This window comes from Dermacentor andersoni, chromosome 7 (assembly GCF_023375885.2).
Source record: "Dermacentor andersoni chromosome 7, qqDerAnde1_hic_scaffold, whole genome shotgun sequence".
NCBI classification, from domain to species: domain Eukaryota; kingdom Metazoa; phylum Arthropoda; class Arachnida; order Ixodida; family Ixodidae; genus Dermacentor; species Dermacentor andersoni.
In genome coordinates this window covers 173,677,009-173,701,825 of record NC_092820.1, presented here as the reverse complement: position 1 = coordinate 173,701,825, position 24,817 = coordinate 173,677,009, and the positions used below count along the sequence as shown (strand labels likewise).

At 49.2% G+C, this 24,817-nt stretch overlaps 1 protein-coding gene across 1 annotated transcript; it reads right to left on the bottom strand.

Moving 5' to 3' along the window:
- Nucleotides 1-623: 623 nt before the first annotated feature.
- Nucleotides 624-24,285, bottom strand: LOC126533011 (lactosylceramide 4-alpha-galactosyltransferase-like). The gene is made up of 4 exons (XM_055071608.1): nt 24,004-24,285; nt 20,656-20,925; nt 16,905-17,120; nt 624-2,140 (listed from the first exon to the last, which is right to left on the bottom strand). Exons 1-4 carry the CDS (start codon nt 24,283-24,285, stop codon nt 1,907-1,909), a joined length of 1,002 nt encoding a protein of 333 aa, XP_054927583.1. The 3' UTR covers nt 624-1,906.
- Nucleotides 24,286-24,817: the final 532 nt, after the last annotated feature.

Below are 24,817 nucleotides of genomic sequence, written 5' to 3'. Positions count from 1 at the left end.
GCTACACATGGCCTTATCCTGCGCCAGCTGCGAGATCCTTGCGCCAGCTCGGCGATGTGAATTAGGAGGTATATCCCCGCTAGACTATCGCCCATCGTCTGCCCATGTGCCCACTGATGTGGTCCGCTTTTCTAGGCTGAAGCCCTACGTCACCGCGACTTCACCCCCATAAAGCTACCGCCGAGAGAGCGGCTTTCCGACCGGGGCGTGATGTTACGGAGCAGTGGGGCATAGTCATAATATGACTACGAACAAAAGCGCCGATTTGTCGAGAAGAGCGTGCGGCTGGTTCGGGCAGCCATCTTGTGCATCTAGTGTTGCTGCAACTTGTATATACTTGTAAATACACCTACGTTTCACTAATTCTGCCCCGTGGCAATATAACAAAGGCTCGAACTCCGTATCCAGCTGCTTCGTCGAGGAAAGTCAGCTGCATGCTCGGTATTTTCGTTGAACTTAGTCTGATGACAAACGGGCGCGTGGTGCAGTTACCTTCAATACATTTTCCGCTCGGTTGCGCTTGTCTCGCTCAGGAGACCGGGCGTTCTGTGCACCAAGTTGACAAAAGTAAATTCGATTGCTAACGGCGGCTGAGTAACACTCGGACGCAGAGGCGCGCCGTTCTCATTTTCCCTGGGGGGTGTTCGTGTGTAAGCGTAAGTAATTGAGCATAGAGGAAGGCACACAACATGAATCAATCATTGGCGTGATCAAAATTTGGAAGTTTATTTAGGCATGCTTCATTGCTTTGTACAAAAAGAATCTCACTGTAACATTCAGTAACAACATATAAACACAAAAAAAGGAGCTAACAGATACATTCTGTCCTTGCTTCCTTGTCAATTATGCGCCGCAGCTTGATAACACTGTACCCACAAGAAAAAGCACGATCCATTACAATGTAGACTTGGTCAGGGCTATATGTAAGTTATTTAATAATAGATACTCGGGAATCGCCGTGAATTCTGCTATGTGATAGGATTGCAGCAGTATACTACACGTACACAACAAAATACAACCGGATACACAGCTACAGCTTCTTTTCAGGTTCCTTTATGTTTCCATGTCTTCCTCTTCACAAGGAAAAACAATATATTCAGGCAGGAACAAGAAAGCAACAACAATAGTACCTTGACGGGAAACCTGCCTAAACTTGTATGGGCGATGCGTGGCTAAGAACCTAATTAGTCTCTGAAGTCAGCTACATTGGAAAAGGGAGACGGTCACTTTTTAGCAGCTGCACAGTTTCCAAACCGTGACAGCTTGAATAGTGAACGCAGCAATAGTATGCTCAACGGAGGAAGAACCACCAGCCGCAGGACCAAAACAAAGTTCACGATGAATTATCGACCACTCGATCAGACCACGGTTAGCGACAGTTACGGCAATGGTGGTGTCGGCGGCGGTCTTGAGGTCCTCAGAAGTCGTAAACATGAACGCTCGCCGTTCTTAGTTCGTCGAGGCACATTCTGGCGTGCCTCCTAAGCAAGAAATCTTTCCGCAACTTTCCACTAAGCGCTTCCAACGCGTTTGTATCACACCCAGTGATAAAAGCTAAACATGTACAGGACCATATAACGCTCACAGACAATAGAGCCAAAGAAAACATGAGGAAATTAGCTGCGGTTAAAATTGAAATGTTTTAGTTTAAACATTTTGATTCAAACCACAGCTAAATTTGCCCGTGCTTTTCTTGGCTTCATTGTCTGTAGGCCTTGTATGATCGTGATTCAAAAAGAAAAAAAAAAGAAAGAAAGATGGAAAGGAGATTCCGTGTTACTAAGCAAGGGTGGCTAAAGTATCAAATTTCGCACCAGGGATGAAATCAGTGGTGGTTCTTGACAGCCCATTGGCTAAACTGGCGTATACGCAGCCAACTGAACAGTTCACAATATTTCGATGGAAATCAGAAGATGCCGTTAATGTCCAAGGAAAGTTGCAGACTGCCGTGGCAGAATACCTCTGCCGCCTGTCTGTAGGCACACCCCGGCACCGCATGCACTTTCGCGCTGAACTTATTGTAGACGTGCATGACGTAGCTCCTGTCAGACATGAGCCACGCCTGGCGGCTAGCTTTGGCGGTGAAGAACACTTGCCAGTGGTCGGCGGGTACTGCTAGGAACATCCAGTGGGGCATCACCTGTTCGAAGAATAAGAGGTCATTTCCACATTTCCAAGGAGGTGTCTTGAAAAGAAAACAAAAGGAGAGAGAGAACACACTGTCGATTTAGTCTAATTTATATGTCCCAACGGATACTCATCTTAAAGAATCGCGACATCCCTTCTTTTTTTGTCGAGTGATTGCCTTAATGTAGACGCCGCTGGGCGCCGCGTCCTTTCCGCGACAGATCTGGGGGGGGGGGGGGGTTGCAAGCGTTCACTTAGTGGACATGTCTATTTCGTCTGCTGCTGAAGTTCCGATTGGCTGGACGGGGATACGCGTCAGAAGGAGGCAGGCGCTCCCCGCCAATCCGCACTTTAGCAGCATACGAAATGTCGAAATGTCGTGCACTAGGTAAATTGTAAAGTTCTGAAAGGCGGTGCAATGTCATACAGCGCTTCGTAGCGCCTTAGTCCGTTCGTCCTTGCGCATCCATCTTTTTTTTTCTTCGCTGCGATCAACATCGGCATGCGATTTCTTAAATGTTTTGAAATTAATTTTGTTAAAAAGCTACTAGAAAACCTGTAAACACCTTCTCTCTCTCTCTCTCTCTCTCTCTCTATATATATATATATATATATATATATATATATATATATATAATGTGTGTTACTTTCTGCCTTTATTGGTACATATCAAATTTATTTTTTAGTAATTGTATATGTCGCAAGAAATACTGAAAGAAACAAATCCTGGAGCGTGGTGCACTGCCACAAAAGAATGAAAGACAAGGTACGAGCAACTTTGGTGGTGGAAGAGTGGTTGGGTATGCGTAGTTCAGAATTTTTTTTTTTTTTTTTTGCCGATGCGACGTCCGACTGCACATTATCTGCAACACGGGGCCCTTAAGCCATCGCGTTAAAAGAAGGATAGGAACTCGCGTGCTCTCCCTTTTCCAAGTAAAATGTTGCTAATCGACGTGGCGAAGCGTCTCCAAACGCTAGCTTGCCTAAGGGAACGAATGGTGCTGCAGCTATTCTCTCGTGCCGTGGATGCACTTGTGACCCTAACGGGTCAAACAAAGAAGACGAACATAAATCTGCAAGAGTCTCACGAAGCACTGAAAGCGACAGCAACGTTCAGCGAAGACGCCTCAGAACGCTCGCGCGACGAGGAGGGCCGTTGCAGGCGGGGCACCTCGATGGTGCGCGAGGTGACAAAACCTTCGGCGTTTGTAGCTTGACTTAGCGTTGCGCTCAAATGTATCCGCTACACGTAAGTCAATGGAGCGCCAACTAGCCCAATCCTGTGCGTTGTAGCTTGAAGTGTACTGTCCCTTCGGCTGTGACCACTGCATGCATGCACACATCTGCAGAGCAGGAATGTAATTCTTTGCACGCATAACCTTGAAGCGAGCAAAGGAAGGTTTATGGTAGCTAGATGGGCAGGTGTGCCATCTAGCGCAACGCTTTTCCATACTAGTGACGACAGACTTGATGCTGCGATCAGCGGCAGCAGCCGCAAGTGGCGCGCGAGTCAGATGCTGCTGGGGTCCTTTCACAGTGCAAACTGGAAACTGTCTCGGCTGCCATGCTTGAGAAATCCGTGCCATGGGCTTCCTAGGTATACTTGATTGTGGCGCGAAATACATTTCGTGAAAAGGGGACAGAAAAAAGAAGGAAGTGAAGCGCGTGACGGGGGTTAGACTCCTCCGAACACGTGGACAATATCGTAATATTGAGTGTGTGTGTGTATATATATATATATATATATATATATATATATATATATATATATATATATATATATATATATATATATATATATATATTGTAACGAAGAAGAGTAACCTGCCTGCGCCACAGCACCATCGCTACCGATATGAGCTCGTGGTTGCTGTCCTTGCCGAACGCTTCTGACTGCTGCCCATTCGCCTGCCCCCGTTGCTAATAAATATCTTAGCAAGTGGTGGACGTGCTGGGTTTCGACCACCCTGGAACTTCGGAGTCGCACTCTACCCCCCATCATGCCCGACGACGCATGCACCCCTCCAACTCCTCCAACGGCGCCGGCCACCTTGGTTTGTACCGGTGCCTTGCATCAGCGAAATCCCCCTATCTTCTCCGGCACAGATGACAAAGACGTTGAAGATTGCATCTCCTCTATTGAGCGAGTGCCCATAACCAGTGGGACGATGTTACCAAGTTGAAAAACGTCGCCTTCTATCTTACGGACGTTGCGAAACTATGGTTTCTAAACCATGAAGCCGACCTCACTTCGTGGTTGGTCTTCAAGAACAGCTTTACCCAAGTTTTCGGTCGGACAGCAGTACGAAAGCTTCGTGCAGAACAACGTTTGCGCACACGATCCCAAGAGGCCGGAGAGAACTTCACGAGCTACATTGAGGACGTTGTTGACCTTTGCAAACGGGTGAACGCGTCGATGTCAGAGGAGAAGATCAAACATATAATGAAGAGAATTCAGGACGACGCGTTCCAAATCTTATTATCGAAGAGTCCTCACACCTTCGCTGAAGTGATAGAATTGTGCCAGAGTTACGACGAGTTGCGCAGGCAACGGCTTCACACCCGACGTCCCACTCCGCCCGCTGACTTTCTGTCAAGCCTTGGAGTCGACGACAACCATGCTGATCTGTTCATAAAAATTCAGGAATTCGTTCGCGCAGAGGTCGCCCGCCAGCTATCTTTGATATCTTCTATCCCGGAACCAAAACCCGCTTTGCCTCCTACGATCCGCGACTTCATTCAAGAGCAAGTATCTCAAGCCGTTCCTCCAGCCGCTGAGCAGACACCAGTCACTGCACCTCTCACTTACGCTGAAGCAGTTTCCCGATCTCGTCCACAAACGCTCTTGCCACCCTCTATGCATCGACCGCCGACATTTTTGCCGCCATCTATGCCGCTTTACGACCGACAGCATTTTCCTCCTATGCCGCTACCCGACCGACAGCATTTTCCGACTCCTCAACCATGACTTGGACCTTACCCCCACCAGTGGCGCACCTTCGATGACCACCCAATATGCTTTGCTTGTGGTGGAGCTTCCTCTTCAGAACATCCGGCGAGCGCCACCTTTCCCAGCTCCGTCTTCCTCCTCGCCTTCCAGTCTTCCTACCTCTTCCTTTTCCCCTGACCGCCCAACCGGCTCTACTCGCCCATCACCATCTCCCCGTCGTCGCTCGATTTCTCCGATGCGGCGCCGTCTCGTGTCCACCGAGCAGGAAAACTGATGGCCGCAGTTCCCGAGGCGCGAACTGCGTCCACGTCGCAATGCCCAAGTCCTCGTCCCTCTCCAGCCAACGTAATTGAAGTGTCTGTCGAAGGAATCGCCGTCCTGGCACTTGTAGATACAGGAGCCGCCGTATCCGTAATTTCCGCCGCACTCTGCCGCACACTACGAAAGGTTTGACGCCTCTCTCCGACTTCTCCCTTCGAACCGCGAAAGCTCAAAATATAACGCCTCTCGCTGCCTGTACTGCTCGCGTCTTCATTCAAGGTCAACTGTATACTGTCGAATTCGTAGTGCTGCCCTCGTGTTCGCATGACATTATATTAGGCTGGGACTTCCTTGCAAATAATAACGCCGTTATTGACTGTTGTCGCGCCGAACTCGAACTTTCTGCACTTCCCGACCATGAGACTATCGAAAACGGCCCTTCTTGTGCTAAACTGTTTGTGTCCGAAGACAATGCCGTCCCTCCACGCTCTTCCCTGCTTGTGCCTGCGTCGTGCGCCGCTATTCCTGATGGCACAGTTCTCTTTACGCCCTCTGAGGTGTTCATTCGCCGCCGATGTTCTCCGTTGCCCTTTGCTCTCCTTACTCTTCACAGTGGCGTCACCAAAATGGTCGTCGACAATCCCACGGCCTGCCCTTTACCTTTATTTCATGGTGAATGCCTAGGCCTCGTTCAACCAGCCGACACCTTTTGCATCTTTGACGCTCCTGCCGTTTCTACTTCTGCGGACCTTGGCACACTTACTTGTGACCCAGCGGTTAATCAGTCACTCCTCGACGCTTTCCACTGCTCCATCGACAATGGAACGTCATCTTCAGTACGAAGTCAGCTTATCGCTCTCCTGCAGAAGTTCAGCGCTTCTTTCGACAGCCATGCTTCCGGTTTGGGCAGCACATCGACCGTTTTTCACCACATAGATACCAGCAGTCATGCACCTATACGGCAGCGCCCTTACCGAGTATCCGCCCCTGAGCGCCGTGTCATTGATCACCAGGTTGCTGACATGCTCAAGCGTGGCGTTGTGCAGCCTTCCAACAGTCACTGGGCATCACCGGTGGTTCTCGTTAAGAAAAAGGATGGCTCTATTCGATTCTGCGTCGACTACCGACGTTTGAACAAGATAACGTGCGAGGACGTTTACCCGTTACCGCGCATCGACGACGCCCTCGACTGTTTGCAGGGAGCGGAGTTATTTTCTTCGCTGGATTTATGTTCCGGATACTGGCAAGACCCTTTGGCACCATCTGATCGACCTAAAACAACATTTGAAACACCTTACGGATTATACGAATTCATCGTAATGCCTTTCGGCCTGTGTAACGCTCCAGCCACTTTTGAGAGAATGATGGATAATATTTTACGCGGCCTCAAATGGAACACATGTCTATGCTACCTGGATGACGTAGTTGTCTTTTCTGCTGATTTCCAAACACATCTCAGCCGTCTCGAGCACGTTCTGAAATGCCTTACTGACACGGGACTTCAACTCAAGTTAAAAAAATGTCGTTTCAGCACCCGAAAGCTCTCTATTCTTGGCCATGTTGTATCGCGAGACGGTGTCCTTCCAGATCCAGCCAAGCTCCGCGCTGTCACCGACTTTCCACAACCAAAGAAGTTAAAGGAGCTTCAACGTTTCCTTGGTTTATGCTCCTATTTCCAACGTGTCATTCGAAATTTCGCTTCCATAATTGCACCTCTGACAGCCCTTCTGAGGGGCGACAAAGAACTTTCCGCTTGGTCACCCGCCTGTGATGACGCCTTCACGAAATTACGCCACCTGCTAACCTCGCCCCCTATCCTCCGCCACTTCGATCCTGCAGCCCCCACAGAGGTCCACACCGATGCCAGCAGCGCCGTACTCGGCGCCGTACTCGCGCAACGAAAAGCTGGGTTCGATGAATATGTCGTTGCCTATGCGAGCCGAACTCTAACCAAGGCCGAGGCTAATTACTCTGTTACAGAGAAAGAGTGTTTAGCCATTATTTGGGCCCTTGGAAAATTTCGTCCTTATTTGTATGGTCACCCTTTCGATGTCGTCACTGACCATCACGCCCTTTGTTGGCTGTCTACCCTTAAGGACCCATCTGGCCGACTTGCTCGCTGGGCCCTTAAGCTACAGGAGTACGACATCCGTGTTCTCTACCGTTCCGGCCGCAAACACACGGACGCTGACGCCCTTTCTCGCTCACCGGTCTCCGCTGACTGCGCTTGCCTATCCGCCCTTGAGCCCACAGTTCCATCTCATGCACTGCGCAACATGCCTTCGGAGCAGCGCAAGGATCCCTGGATCAGTGCTCTCATCAGCATCCTTTCTGATCCATCCACCTCTTCATCATCTCGCGCTCTTCGCCGCCAGGCTACCCACTTCTGCATTCGCGACGGCCTTCTTTATCGTCGTAATTACCTTTCTGACGGTCGCAAGTGGCTTTCTGTGATACCCCGCCATCTCCGTGACCTTATCTGCGATGCTTTCCACGCAGACCCTCAGTGCGCGCATGCGGGCCTCTTCAAGACCTATGCTCGACTATGCATCCGATTTTATTGGCGCGGCATGTATAACTACGTCCGAAAGTTAATTCGCTCCTGTGTTCAGTGCCAACGCCGAAAATTACCTCCCGGACAAGTCTACCCGTCACAACCCCTTCCCTGCCCTAGTAGGCCCTTTGATCGTGTTGGTATAGACTTATACGGACCGCTACCTTCCACTCCAACAGGCAACCGCTGGATTATTGTTGCAGTAGATCACTTGACCCGCTATGCTGAAACAGCCGCTCTGCCGACTGCCACCGCCCGCGACGTTGCATCGTTTCTTTTACGACATTTCATTCTTCGCCACGGTGCGCCTCGCGAACTTCTGAGCGATAGAGGCCGCGCCTTTCTTTCCGGTGCTTTGAAGGCACCACTCAACGAATGCTGAATTGTCCACCGCACTAGTACAGCGTACCATCCACAAACTAAAGGCATGACCGAGCGCTTCAACCGTGCTCTTGGCGATATGCTCTCGATGTACGTCGCCTCGGATCATTCAAACCGGGACCAAATTCTCCCTTTCGTGACGTATGCGTACAATACCGCGGCCCAAGCAACTACTGGATTTTCCCCTTACTTTCTTCTATACGGACGAGAACCTTCTACTACACTCGATACCATTCTTTCATATACACCTCACGCGTCCGAAAGTACTCCGCTATCTGAAGCTGCTCGTCATGCCGACAGAGAGGGAGAGTAAATCATCTTTCTTAATAATATTTGAATGGCGAGAGCAGTGTGGGAGGAACCCTCAGTCCAGGGTCCCTAAGATGATTCCGGCGATGTTTCGAGCCCGCTGCATCACAGCTCGGAGGACCTCGGGAGGTCCGTCGCGGAGGGCATCGTCCCACAGCTCTTTGTTGCGTAGGGGGTAAAGGAGAGTTGGCAAGGGAGGAAAGAGGTTTGCAGTGCACTCAATCGTGACGTGGAAGATTGTGGGCGAGCTGCAACAGCCAGGGCAACGATCTGCATAACAGTGTGGGTAGAATTTATTGAGAGAGACAAGATTAGGAAAAGTTGCGGTTTGTAACTGGCGTAATGCCACTGCTTCCTCCCGCGAGAAGGACGGTGGTGGTGCGGCGTGGGTGCGACGAATGCGTGTATAATGACGGAGTATGTCTTTGTAACGGAGCAAGGGATCCCCCCACTCTGAACTAGTCGCCTCACCACGCCGAGTCGCCCGGAGGGAAATTTATCGGGCAACCGCATGTGCGCGTTCGTTACCCGGCAGCGAGGTATGACCAGGGGTCCAGAGTAAGTGGATGCGGGGAGATGTGGTTGGTGTATTTTGCGGGATCTGTTTGACAGTTTGGTGCGCCGCTCTCGGGATGCCATGTCCTGATAGGAACGCCCGGCATGCCTGTTGTGAGTCCGTCAATACATACACTTCCTCAGGAACACGGATGGCGTATCGAATTGCAAGAGCAACACCGAGAATTTCTCCGTACGCGGCATTTGTTCCGCGCATTGCAGCAGAGTCTCTCAGGGAATCGGTGCCATCCAAAACTACCGAGGTATAGCCCTCTTAAGTGCGTGATGTGTCCGTGTATAAAGTATGTGTTTCAGGGATGTTTGCAAGCATGCGGCCAATGTATCGTACACGGGCTTTGCGCCGCCCTTTGTCATGCTCGGGGTGCATATTACGTGGCAATGGATGAATACTTAGTGTTTGGCGTATCGCTGACGACAAGATCGTTGGACGGGTTTCAGACTCAAGGGGTGGGACTGAGTATCCTAGTCGTGTGAGAAGATGGCGGCCAGTAGGAGTGAGTAGGAGGCGATGGTGATGGCTGACCCAATGTGCCTCTAGCAGCTCGCCTAGTGTGTTATGTGTCCCTAAGTTAAGGAGACGGCGTGTGGAAGTATAATTCGGGAGGCCATGGGCCAGCTTCGTCGCTTTGCGAATCATTGCGTCTATGCGAAGTTGTTGCGCTTGGGTCAACCGCTGAAATGGGAGATGGTATGTAAGGCGGCTGATCACGCATGCCTCCACCAAGCGCAGCAGGTCCTCTTCTCGAAGGCCCGAGTGCCTGTTGGAGACCCTCCGGATCATGGCCAGAATTTTCTCAATCTGTCTGGATAGAAGGGAAACAGTGTAGTTTGACCTGCCATCCGCTTGGACGTGTAGGCCGAGGATACGAGCACGATTTACCTGTGGTATCGGTGTGCCATCCACGTGCACAGTGATAGGGGGAGTAGAGGAACGACTCCGGGGGCGAATGATATTGAGCTCCGACTTTTCCGGAGCACATCTTAAGCCGCATTTTCTCGCGTACTCGGAAACTGTGTCGACTGCTTGCTGCAGTCGGTCCTGGATGGCTCCCTCGGAACCCCGTGTCGACCAGATAGTAATGTCGTCCGCATAAATAGCGTGGGTCACATCAGGGATCTGGTCGAGTAGCCGGGGGAGCCCTGCGAGCGCGATATTGAATAGAGTAGGGGAAAGAACTGAGCCCTGGGGTGTCCCACGTCCTACAAGGCGAATCGTACCGGATCGATGCGGTCCCATTCCTACGGTGGCTGTGCGATCTCGAAGAAATGCGCGGATATAGTTGTACATACGGATTCCACAGCGTGAATGTGCAACATTGCGAAAGATGAGGTCATGTTCAACATTATCGAATGCCCCTTTTAGGTCTAAGGCGATGAGTGCTCTCGTTTGGGCGGACGACGGTGGTCCTATGACTTCCTCCCGCAATTGTAAAAGCACATCTTTGGCAGACAGATGAGCCCGATATCCGAATTGAGAATTAGAAAAGAATGATTTTTCTTCGAGGAAGGGCTGCAGACGCCGCAAGAGTACATGCTCCATGAGCTTACCAATGCAGGATGTTAGGGAGATGGGTCGTAAGTTTTCAACCTTAACAGGCTTGCCCGGTTTGGGGATCAGTGTGATGTCGGCGTGTCGCCATGCTTGGCGAAGCATGCCCTTGCGCCAGCAATCAATGAAGATATAGGTGAGGTGGTTAATATCTGCGTCACTGAGGTTACGAAGGGTGGCGAATCGGATGCGGTCGGCTCCCGGTGCCGTGTTGCAGCGTAGGTCTTACAGGACCACCCGCACCTCGTCAGATGTGATGTCTGCATCGAGCAATTCTTTCGCCTCGCCTACATAAGGATAGTCAGGGTACTGCGGCGGCGGGCCTGTGGGTATGAAATGTTTCTCTAGCTCTCTGAGGAGTGTCGAGACATCGTCCCTGTACTCGTGCATTAGGATGTGCAGCTGTTGAAATGTTCTTCCCTTTGTTGTGGTGGGATCTGTGAGTGAGCGAAGAATCGACCACGTTTTTGCTGTGCTCAATGTGCCTGAGAGGTCATCCCAAAATCCTCGCCAGTTATTTCCTCGTAAGGATCTCTGCATACTCCTGAGATTCCCGTGTAATTTGATCTATACGTTTCCTAAGTTTGCGGTTGAGGCGTTGTCGTTTCCATCGTCGTGTGAACCCTCTGCGGGCGTTCCAAAGATGAAGTGAATGCGAGTCTATGTCTGGTGTCTCGGTTGTGGTGCGCAGTGTGCTCGTGGTGGCCTCTAGATCTTGTGCGAGAGAGTCAAACCAGCGTTGGAATGCCGCCAGCTTGCCCGCTCTTTTTCCACCGAGGACCAGTGGCAGCAGCAATCCCGTCAACCTGCCGACCGTTCTGCACCAACTTCTTCTCCTGGTCCTCTCGTATGGCTTCGGGTACCCGCTACCCCACCCAGCCTTTCCGCAAAACTTGTCCCAAAATACCTAGGACCATACCGCGTCCTGGAGCAAACGTCCTCCGTTAATTACGTCGTAGAGCCCCTCACGCCATCGACGGACCTACGCCATCGCGGCCGCGAACTTGTCCACGTCTCTCGTATTAAGCCGTACTACGACCCAATAGTAGTCTCTTCGCCTTAGGCCGCCAGGATGGCGCCTTTTTCTGCGAGGGCGATTGTAACGAAGAAGAGTAACCTGCCTGCGCCACAGCACCATCGCTACCGATATGAGCTCGTGGTGGCTGTCCTTGCCAAACGCTTCTGACTGCTACCCATTCGCCTGCCCCCGTTGCTAATAAATATCTTAGCAATATATATATTAATAAAAGGAGGCGCCTTGAAAAGGGTTCTAGGCACACGTTTTTAGGCTGCACTACCTTCTGGATCCGCCTACATGTTTAATTATACAGCGGCAGACCCAAAAATGCTTAAGGTTTCCAAAGAATTCTAATCGCCATAAACACATACTTTACTTTACGTGCAAGGCAAGAGTAACGCCAGGGCTGAATACACTTAACATTCTTGACGGTAGATGATTATATATATATATACATACATACATGCAGTCGTAGACAGGTTTTCTACTTGCACTGTAATGAAACTAACTTCAAAAACGTTTTAAGAAATCGCATGCCGATGTTAGTCACAGCGGAAAAAAAAAGAGGGATGCGCCAAGACGAAGTCTTCTACTCGATTGTATGCCACTCTTATAACCCGCCGTTCATGGTTGGCTGATCCCATCAGTAAAGCGAGTGGAGCGTCGCTCGGACCACTGACGAAGCGCCCAAATGTAAACTATCGGGATAGGGCATCGTTACAAGATCGTGACCCAGATTGGTAGTTGGAAAATGGCAGCCCGCCAGATGTGGTGCCCAATTACGGTTAAAATTTTGAATTTGCCACAAGCAGCACTTGCATGTATGTATATGCTATCTAGAACACATCGTCACGTAGCACTCAAATGTGGCTCGGCCGAGTGGCTAGGGTACACTGTAGCTAGGGCAGCGTTCTGCCTTGCGCTGCTAGCATGAGCGCACAAACAACGGTGTTTCTTCTTATCAGTAACGCATACTGCCAACACTCAAGATTTATCCGGGAGACTCCAAATTCCGTCCAACCCTCCCGATTGTACGGACACGGTTATAAATCTCCAGAAATAATGCCCCAACCCTACCGCGAAGAGAGAGAGAGAGAGAAGAAAAAAAAAGGGGGGGGGGGAGCGTCGTGCAGCACAGCCGCAGCGTAATTGTCATTATGCTCTAGGCAGCTAGGCGAAGTCAGATTTACATCCAAGCCATTTATGTGTAGGCAGTGTGTGCCCAAAGAAGTATATAAGCTCCTTGTGCATGGCTAAGTCAGTCCACTTCAGATCGAGACATGCGTTGAGGAGCGCATGTGAGGCGAAGGTCTAGTATGCGTTTCATAATGACCGGTTCCTTTATGTTAGCTTCGCTTTTATAGGGTATTGTTATACGGTGAAGCATATGAAAGATGGAAAGGAGCCACTGTAACGGGACATTGTGCGCGTTCCTAGGTTATGCACGCAAGCACGCGGGGACTTTGGTCACAATACGAGCGCTGACACGTTTATTACTATACATTGGTAGCCATCCAGAGCTGTTTCTGAAGTTGTTTGGTGATTGAATTCCTTCTATCGCCCAACTTGTTCACCCCGTACATGAGACCTTAACGGGCCTGGCGCACGTTGCTTAATTACACACGCGCGCATGCGCCGTCTCTGGTCACAATTGAGTTCAGTTGAGTGGTTGTGGGCTACTGGTGGGATTAGCCTTGCAGTTGCTGCCGGCAATTGCTCCACCATGGCGACACTCAAAATAAATAAATCACATAAATCAGACAATGAGCTCAGAATTACAAATAGTAACTCCTAAGGTCACCATGTGGAGGCCAAATCCGTGTCCTGCAGTTAATTTAAAAGAAGGCGAGAAACCTCCTTCCTAACAACTGGTTCCCGCGAGGGAAAACAATGTCCTGAAGAGAACTCTGAGGAACTCCTGGCTTCTTGAGGGACCCGAATAACACACTCCTTTTTTCGTTATACAGAGTACAGCACATAAGCTAATGTTCTATGTCACCGCACACACCACATGTTGAACATAATGGAGACAACGCCAGGCCAGTCTTATACATCCGCGCAGGGGTACGAGCAGAGCCCGTGCGAATGCGGAGTAGTAAAGTGGCTTGGTTTTTTTTGAGACCCTTGGTCCCACATGGCTTGTGAGGTGAGCTCCACAAAGAACTGAAATGGCACAATATCGCTTCTCTGAAGAGTCTCTTGTCCTCTTGAGGCACTTTTCTCAATGGATTCCCAGACAGCGCTTTATGGGCGAGGCTGTCCGCCATCTCGTTGCCTATGATACCTATGTGCGAGGGCACCCACTGGAAACGTATGGAGAAGCCTTTGATATGGAGATTGTGCACCGAGCGTTGGGAGCTAAGACATAAGACATCAGCAGGGAACCCGTGCTCTAACCTTTGAAGGGCAGATTTTGAATCTGTTAGAATGACAACAGATTGAGGAGTACAAAACCGTAGCTTCTTTAGAGCAACGCTTTCGGCCGTTGTGGAGGACATGACTGCAGTGAAGCGAACAGACCAATCATACTTCAAAGAGGGAATGTGAAAAGCAGCTGCACTAGATCCTCTGACCTTGTCCACAGAGCCATCAGTAAAAACTTGAAGATGACGTGCATATTCAGTCTCAAGATGTTCCAGTTCGAGCGAACGCGTTGCCGCTAAAGGAGAACTCCACTTAGCGTGAGCGTGAGGAATTGTCAACGAACAATCGAGGCTCGCGAATCATCAAAGTGGTTTCAACCTCTTAGTTCGACCTCTAGCGTGAAGACCTAGGTAACCAAGAGTATTAAGGGCCAAGTACGCTCGGGACTTCACACAGATGTCAGGTGAATGCAAGGTTAGGTCTATAGATGTGGCTGAGGCTGCAGGCCGGAAGAAAGTGCGACTTCCGTCATTGGCCATGCAGAAGTCGAAAATGTCGATAACTTCTACAAGTTTGCGTCCACGGGAATCTGTGTTCCTCTCACCCCAGACAGAGTGATGGGCGTTGAAGTCACCGCAGATAATTCGGGGCGCTGGGCAACGGTCACAAAGCTGTTGGAGAAACAAATACATTGCTACCTTCTTCGGCGGAGACAGGTATACACGTAGACAAGTTCGGAAGCCGAGCCATATCCTCACAGCCGCTACCTCCATACTATCGGTGCAAAGATCGGTGACGTTCAAAGCCACATGAGGAATCTCTCTTCGTATGTAAAGGGCGGCACTTCCTGCGGGAGATGACTTTATATCCTGCAATTCTTGTGGGCGACATTTCCAGTCAAAGATATCCCGCTTCGTAGGCCAGCCTCCGAGAGGGCCAATAGTGGAACACAAGTTTCTTTGAAAAATAATTTCAGTTCTGCTAATCGACTTATATTCCCAGCGCAGTTCAATTGTATAATAAACGGCACTTTTCGGGGATTTTTAGTCGCACAAGGTTGAAGAAACCTATCCATATTACAAGGTAAAGTTTGCTGCGAAGGCGGTAATCATGGACTCGAAGGAAAGAACGAGCTGTTAAAAGTTCTTCAGAGTGCCAGTCTGCATCGCTTGAAGATATGAACGCAGGACTTCAAAGAAAACTCGCATAAGGTCAGAATTATCCCGATTTTTGAGCTCCTTATTTTGCTGTACCCACTGCCTCACAACTTCAACAAAAGATGCGGACTGGGACCCACTCTTCACCACTGCAGCTGGTTTCTTCATCTCTTTTGAGGCAAGGGAATGTCCTCCATGTCGTCGAGTCTGGCTGTCATCTGATCGCTGAGGAACTTGGACACTTTTTGCTGAAGCAGATCGAAGAACCGACTCACCCACAGAGGACTTTGCCGTCTTGCTGGGGTCATGTCGCTCACTGAAATTGCTTGTTACCACGCCACGAACTTCCGACTCTAACGCAGGGAACTCGTCCCTTCCACGTATCGGCTTTTCAGTAAGTTGTGCTTTGGGACCACTAATGAAGGACACTCGACGGTGTAAGGCGCTTACACAGAAGGGGCAGCCACTGAAACTCGCTGGGTGGTCACCCCTACAATTAGCGCAAGAAAAATCTGCCTTGCAGGCTTTGTAATCGTGGGCGCCACCGCATCGTTTGCAACGTTGATCTTTGATGCAAACCTTGGCTACATGCCCAAAGCGTTGGCACCTAAAGCATCGGGGAGGAGGTTCAACGAATTCTTGGACTGCATGCTTGGTAAAACCGAGGTCAATTTTTTCGGGGCGCTCGGTCTTGGGAGCAAACGTTAGCACAACAGAGTTAGTAGGTTTCGCTGCCCATTCTTTTTCTTGAGTCTCCACCCGGCGCATCAAACGTCTCACGTGCAGAGCACCTTGCGGTTTCAAGTAGTCAAGAAGGTCGCTTTCCGAATACCACATTGGTACTTTCCTAATAACACATGTGTTAGTCATGTAGGAATGGGGCAACCGGGTTTTAACTCTTATGTCACCAATCTGAGAGCACCGGAGAAGAATGTCAACTTGCTCTTTCGTTGCGATATCTAGATGAAGAGCACCTTGCGTTATGAAGCGACTGCGGATCGGGCCAGATCCCAGCAGTGCTTTAATGGCTTCGAAGAGCCTGATAGGGTTCCGCTCTCTCAAATCAACACCTTTCTTTGTTGGTAAAACTACAACTGGGATTCCGACCGTTCTTTGCTTCCGATGACTCACCACCTTGAAGCCGTCGCTGTCCATTTCCGCCATATCAGCCACTTCCTCTTCAGGGTCGACGATAGTTGAGTCCTCCCCACTGAGCGATGATGACGCACTGGACTGCTGATCGTCCCTGATGTCTGGTAGCTCTACGCCTTGCGAGGCCATGGCCGCCTCCGCCACGCTGGCTTTTTTCGGATGGCGCAGTCCCTCAAAGATGCGGGCGCCGGAGCAGCCGTACCCTTCCTATAGGGACAGTACCGCCTTAAAGATGCGGCCGTCTTCCAAGGATATAAATAACTTGCTTAATGAATAGAAAAACCTATACAAAAATTACAGAGCTGAGGTGACAACAGATCGAACAGCGTCGTCTTCCCTCTGGTCACAGTACTAACATCGAGGCGTATAAATAAGCAGCCATGGAAACATTCGCGATGTCGCTGTGGCAAAGAAAAAAAAAGTTGATTTTTTTTTGCAACCTTTGTATTTTGCCTTTATTAAAGCTAGTGTTTGGAGTGCATCACAACACTCGAAGCGAGACTCACGGTGAAGCCCGCGTTGCCACCGCATTGCCGCCCCAACAGCGCCGTCACTCGTTGGGCCCCGCATCGAGCCAGCGTCGCCTGGCGCAGCAGCAAGGGCCCGATGGAGCTCCACGCGCGCGGCTGGTACACCTGGCGTGCGAGTTGCATCAGGTATTGCAGAAACGGGTCGCCTCGGTGGAAGGCCAGGAAAGAGTTTGCCACCATGTCGCCGTTGTTCTGTCGCGTGCAAGAAGAGAAGTTGGTGCTTGATCGACTGATTTACTTTATTTATTAATGTTTTACACACAGTTTGCAAACATTGAGTGAACCCATATAGCCCTACGCTAGTATTGGTCCAAAGAATATTTTTTGGCAATGTCTCTTCATACAGACAAAACAACATTACATAGCATCAAATATACAATCATCAACTATGAGATGAACAGTTCATCGATTCTTAACAATGAAATATACGCTCAATAAAATTTAGTCAAGCAAATATAGTATCATATATACAGTGGAAAAAATAATTTTCCGAATATAAACAACGTGCATGCTAAAAGATGCAGATGAGTCTTATATATATAAAAAAATGATTACGTCAGAGACTTGGTAATTGTTCTAAATAGCGCTTTTCTTTAGTGCGTAAGCAGAATGAGATAATTTTTTCATAATATATGCTACAAGATATTACTACGGGATTGTAGTACATGCTCACCGTATGAAGAAGACAAGTCCACTTGTCGAAACGTTGGCTCCTGCATTCACCTTGTTCATGTTTTGCTCATCATGCTCACCGTATGTATTATTCGCGAGATCAATATTCAAATTACCAAAAGCTAGTTGTACGCAAATGATAGTTGCCATAAGTTGTCATAACGCAAAGCATCAACCAGAACGTAGCCAAGAGCCCACTTTCTCACTTCTGCGGCTTCGCGGGCTTTCACGTATACTTTAGGAACGCCACCCTCTACGCACTTTGTTTGTGCTTGTCTCTCTTTCTCAGTGCCAGTGTAAGTGGTTATCTACCATGTATCCAAGGTATTTAATTGAAGGTACTTATTCGCTATCAGACTGGTTGATTATATTTATTTAGCCTGGAGCGGACAGTTACCCATTTAGTCTTTCTTTCTACGACTACAATTCTGTAGTGATAAAATCTCGAATGCCTTGCATGTTTTCTGAAAAAAAGATATCTTATTCTGCTTACGCACTAAAGAAAATTATTATTTAGAACAATTACCAGGTCTCTGACGTAATCAATTGCTTGTGTGAATATTTAGTCTGTTATTTGATAACTATCGGGTAACTTTCTTAAATTAGATGTTTGCTTTAAATTCAAGATCTCGATTATTAGCTGTGCCTATTTGCGACTCCAAGCAAATTCTCGCCACACAGCGGCCGCGCAGCGAAACAGCCGATCCAGGTTCACGCTTGAAGCAAAAGAGCGCGTCCTATCGCGGCACGCACTGAACGTCTCGCAGTTCTCAAATCGTCGCGATGTCGCTGCTCACAAGTCCGGAAATGAAAGAAAGACGGATGTCGAAAGGCTGTTGTTGTGTACTATTGTGCTCGTAATCACGGTGGAAAGACAGCAATGTACGATTTCATCGTTTCTAGAAAGAAGCCGTCAGCGCGCATCGGAGAGCGACTTGGATAAGGTGATCGATACTGCACCGGTATCGGAACACTTCACTCGGGTCGACTTCTTTATTCCCGGCGAGTCGCCCGTTGCTTTCTTTCTTATTTTAACTATCTTGCTGGTGTTTCAAATCGCGGTGTACTTTGTTCAGGCAGGCGCTGTGACCAATTATAGCGATGTACGCTTAAGCTTCACTTGGTTTTTGTTAGTTTATAGTTTTCGACCCCAGTATTATTGTTACTAACGCTATAGCAGCAGAAATATGTTCGCTAATGTACTTTTTGTCTGCAGGCACGGTAGCAGGAAGGATAACTACTTCGGAAGGTCTGAAGTTGATCATGACACATGCTATGCCGCGAAGAGAGATATCGTTTTCATAGCATGGTCTAGTTTAGTGGTACAAGCACGGTGTGCTGCTTTCTTTTTCACCTCGGTGAATTGCCCGTTTATCTGCTCACAAGAAATTTAGAAGCAACTGCAAACGGTGTTAGTTCCAGCTTTGGAGCGTGCGACCTGGGCAGATAGCCAATAGTTTGCTTTCCGACACTGTGCACACAGGTAAAGTCGTTTCCAAGTCATGCATTTACACTAAACAACTGACTTTGTCAAAAGAAAACCCTCGCTAAATTTTGGAAACCTGTTGGAAGAAATACAACCTGGTCAGATTGATTGTTATTCGCTTCTCACGTATCGCCTCGTTTGAGAAATTCAACGGGTGGCAGGTGCCTGCAGTGTTCACAAGCCCTGGCCCTATACCTCGAACGCCGCGTAGTGCGAGCACGAACGAGCTGATCACGCGTATCAGCTAACTTTAAAAACAAAGGTGCACCCCGACTCGCAAACGGAACTCTCATTTGTTTTCGTACCAAGACAAAAAAAAAAAAAAAAAAACACTGACCAAGTACCTTTATAGTTTTTTTTAGCAGTGTTCTATCGGTGCAGAATATGCGTATTTACATTCTAAAAGCGCGACAGACGTTACTGCTTGTGCGACGCTACATGTTATATGCTGCAACACGAGTCGCTGCGGTGCGGAGTTGCCTGCAAAGATGGAAAGCAGTGTGGCATCGTACCCACTGCAGCCACGCCGCGAACAAGTGTGCTTGCACCTATAGGAGAGGATTCCTACGCACAAACGCTTCCTTTTTTTTAACCCCCGGTTCACTTAAAAGGCTCCTTGTGCTTAAAAAAAAAAAAAAAGACACCTGATGCGGCTTGTTGGGCAGGCCAAGACGTTTGCATTCGCAGCGCAACTGTTTACCCGATCTCGTCACTGAAACCCTTGAGACCGACCTAAATAAGGCGATCGGCAGCAAGGACCCTTTCGGCTTCCACGAAACACCTCGATTGTGACCACAGATAAGTGACCACAGCCCCAAACGAGAGAGCCGCCGTGAACCTGGGTGCCGTAGCCATCACTGATCATTTGGCCAGTGCTGTCAGCTTAAGTAACGGATTCTGGAGTTGCCAATAATCCATGTATCGTTATCGTACATCAGTAGGGTAGAAGATTCCGGTATGTGCGGCAAATACCTCACATATGAGGTGTAAAGTAAAAGTCTGCGCGCAAGTTCCGCATAGAGGACGCGATGGCATTCATTACCACTGCTTGTTGACGATCCTCGCGGTAATTTGAAAGCAGGTCAAACATACTGCGATGATAACCGTAACATGTTAATATATTTAGAAGTACACTGTGATCACCGATACCGAATGTTTTTTTTTTTTAACCAAGAAGGGGATTGCTACTAAATTATTGTCATTCAGCGCTGCGTTTATTGTTTCTGTAAAGGTCGCAATGGCGGTGGAAGTCTTAATCCATGTTGCTGATGCGAAAACACGTTATACTTTCCAATCAATTTATAAAAAAGGATTGGCAAGAATTCCTTCAAAAATATTGTTAATTATTAAATACATCAATTTACTTGATATATTGAACACAAATAGTATATATTTTCATTGAATATATATATATATATATATATATATATATATATATATATATATATATATATATATATATATATATATATATATATATATATATATATATATACATATCTTGATTATTCGGCGTACGAACCAGTTCGTTATACCTGGTTGTGACAGTGTACTGTGCTAGCACCTCACCACGGGCGCCTGGAAGACGCAAGGTGGCAGCGAGTGCAGGGACCGCATCACGATGACGTCGATGTCGAGGTACACGCCACCTTGCTTGTACAACACCGCCAGCCTGAGAGCATCGGCCAGGTGTTCGACGGGGTAGGCGCTCTTGCTCAGGATCCCAGACTCGTACCACGACTCAAGGGGCGTCCCCTGGAACACCTCGTTTGGCTGCTCACGGCAGTGCAGGGGTAAGAAGTACGGTAAAACTCTAATATTGGCGTTTTTCTTTAGCCGCTTGATACAAATTATTCCTGTGTAATGAAAATTTACTTCTAACAGTTTTCTTTTCTTTTTGAATCTTTATCACCATTAAAAACAGGCAGCACCAGGAGGCACTAGACACTGTAAATTTTTCGGTGCGTATTCTCTTCACAAATGCTTGCACTCTGTGCCCGAACGGCCACGCAAAGAAACAAAAAAGAAAGTCTGGTACCAGTGGACCTCAAAAATAATTATTTGAGCGCCCAAAAACGCAACAGTTCTTCGGTGACATTACCAATACCAAGTTGCAACGTTAGCGCGCACCGTGTTTCACCACATGCCGGCTGCGACAACATTCCCGGCAGATGCCTTCGTTTCGCCCCGCTTGGCTACGTCACTGTCGCTGTGCAAGGAAGGAAGGAAAAAAGTGGAGAAGGAAAGGCAGGGAGGTTAACCAGTTTAGCTTAACCGGTTTGCTACCCTACACATGGGAGCGAGATGGGGGGGACGAAAGATGGGGAAATGAGAGAGAGACAGAGCACATAGCACAGTACACACATCGTCCGTTAGAGTCCATCACTTGCATGGTACGTGAGATCACTATCACAGCCGCTTGTCCAATGCCGTCTCTTTCAAAAACCGAAGTAGTCCCTTCGTCGCCTTCAGCTGCGATGTCTTCTGTCGGCAGCATGTGAAAATCGTTTCGAGGGACAGTGGTCTAGTGTCAAGGTGCGCTAGAACGGATGCGAGGGACTTTCGCTGAACATTATATTCATGACAGTCGCACAGAATGTGTTCCAGCGTCTCCTCGGAAAGACAGGCATTGCAGAGAGCGTTGTCGGCCATTCCAATGCGGAATGAGTAAGATTTCGTGAAAGCCACCCCTAGCCATAAGCGATAAAGCAGAGTCGCCTCTCTTCGGCAGAGTGTAGTTGGCATACAGAGATGCATCGAAGCGGGCAGGTGGTATTGATGGTTGCTCCGGTTGGTCTGGCTATTTGGTGTGCACCACAGAGAGAGCGTGATCTCCTGTGCAAACACTCGAAGTCTGCTAACTGCGTCAGACCGTGAAAGTGGTATGGCTTCTTCTTGTGCGTCTTCAAGAGCTGCCCGAGCAGCATTATCGGCGTCTTCGTTTCCTATGACGCCGCAGTGACTTGGCAGCCACTGAAACGTCACGTCGTGTCCTTTCTCCCGTGATGTATGGAGTAGGCATCAAATATCGAATACGAGCTGTTCGAATGGACCGCGACGCAGAGCTGATACCACCTATTGTAGGGCTGCCTTTGAGTCGCTGAAGATTGACCATTGTCGAGGTGGCTCCCTCGGGCTTCACCGCTTCACCTAAACCATCGATACCCCCTTGGTGTCTTATCAGCCCCACAGTCCATCTCAGTGTACCAGGAATAGGGAAAAAGTCTGAACTGTCGTCGCCTGTGCTAGAGTGGTCAAAGCAGCCGCATGCTGGACATCAACCGCCAGAAGATTTTTTTCGGGTGTTCACTCGAATGTCCGATATTTCATTTGGCACCAGGGCTTCCAGTGACATCGACACAGACTTCCTGTTAAGTAGCTTCATGTTGACGGTGGGAAGCAGGGGCAAAAATATGATGGTATTGCCGTCCGGCCTCTGCGTCTGTCTCACTGTTTGCGTGCTTGACGATGAGGACGTCCTGGTGTTCCTTCTCTTCGCTCTGCGGCTCTGCACAAGCTGGAAGTCGTCATCGGAAGTGTCCTCACTGCTGAGAGAGTAGACATGGGTGTCCTCGCTGTCGGTGTCGCTCTGCTGACCGATCCGCTTCCTGGAGGCGGCCGCCGCTGACGCCGCCGTCGCCGGCAGACGTGCGGGGTCGTCCACTTAAATCACGACCGAGCAGGGAGCGAGGACCAGCGGATGAACTTAGGTTTTCACAGAAATGAAGCGGAGCTAGAAAGAACAGCGCTGTATCAAAAGACACTTCGTCGTTAGACTGGAGGTCCCACACTAGCGGAAGCCCGCAGGGCCACCCTATCTTCTTACATCACGTTCCCTTGCACTTCAGAGAGGCACTTTCTAGTGCGATCTACAGCCTAGCGGGGCAAGGCATCACTCAGCGCGTCGTCATCGTGTTTCCATTGTCAATCTCTTAGCGATATTTAATTGTTTTTGAGAATATCCTGAATTTGAAGCAGAACATAAAGTTTTAGCAGAAGGAACAAAGTGATATTTAGTTCGCGCGAGTACAACGAATATTCTGGAAATAGCTTTATTTGTGCGACATTATGCACCGAAACTGCCCCGTGGGGTACGAGGAGGGCTCCGGAATAATTTTTACCGCCCGAGGTTCTTAAACCTGCACTCAAAGCAACGGATATACACGAGCGTTCTTTTTTTTTTTCATTCGACTCTCCCTGGAATGCGGCTGCCGCGGCTGGGAGCCGCACTTTGCGCTTCCTGTACAACGCCATAGCCGCATGCATGAGCCGGCCCTGCGGATATTTAAGAAAGGTGCTTTCGCTCCCCCTCAAATTCCTTAGCTATAAGGAGCATGTAGTGTGATTGGCGTACCGCGTGGCCCGTTAAACAGCGCTAACACGGGTGGGTTCAACTCAGGCCTCGCCATCAGTCCTTGCTGTACGGGCTTTAGCGTCTAGAGTCCTTTAATGAGTGGCACTCGGGCGCGGTCTTTAAAGAAATATGACAAGCTGGCTTTACCGCAATGCCCGACTGCTCAAGATATGGTGACCAACCCGTTATTAGAATGATGATTACGAGACAGCTAGCACACTGTTCTTTCCGCGGGATAAATACGATGTGAAGGAAGGGGAGAAAGCTATAAGCATGCATTAACCATGCTTTAACCGAGTAAGCCGCAATATTTGGGGCATTGTGCATGGCACGATTGTCGACATGGGCCATTTCGAAAACCTCCATTGCCGGCAGCTTTTACAACGTTATAGGTTCGCCTGCAGCTAGCAATACTCCTTCGATTTGTCCCGTGTCAATTTCGCGCTGCCACAATTACCACAATGTTCTAGCTATCCACCAAACCAGCAGTGAACCGTACCGCTGTTCTCACCGCCCCCCCCCCCTTCCCCCTCCCCCGCCGTCAAGCTGCCGGAGGCACTCACCCTCATAGCGCTCATGACGACGTTCGGAATGGTTCGCAGCATCTGAGCGAAAGGACCCGCGAACGTGGCGTTGCCCTTCGAGGCCTCTTCGCCATAGGCCACGGACAAGAGGTACACAGTCCAGTTGGGGTGCAGCCTCGCCGCCGACTCGACCGCGCAGGCAATTCGCGCAGTGATCAGTCCGTGACCTCCGGTCTCGAGAAAGAAGATTCGGGAGAACCCGGACCTTTCCCGTGGCGCGCTGGCATTCCAGGCATCTATCGCACGCAAATGACGAGACATAGGCGTGGAAATTTTCAGATTCTAGAAGTGGCAGCTGCGATAGCTTCTCTTGGGCTTCCTACGTGCCCGTCCGTACGCGCCGCGCCACACACACACACACACACACACACACACACACACACACACACACACACACACACACACACACACACACACACACACACACACACACACACACACACACACACACACACACACACACACACACACACACACACACACACACACACACACACACACACACACACACACACACACACACACACACACACACACACACACACACACACACACACACACACACACACACACACACACACACACACACACACACACACACACACACACACACACACACACACACACACACACACACACACACACACACACACACACACACACACACACACACACACACACACACACACACACACACACACACACACACACACACACACACACACACACACACACACACACACACACACACACACACACACACACACACACACACACACACACACACACACAC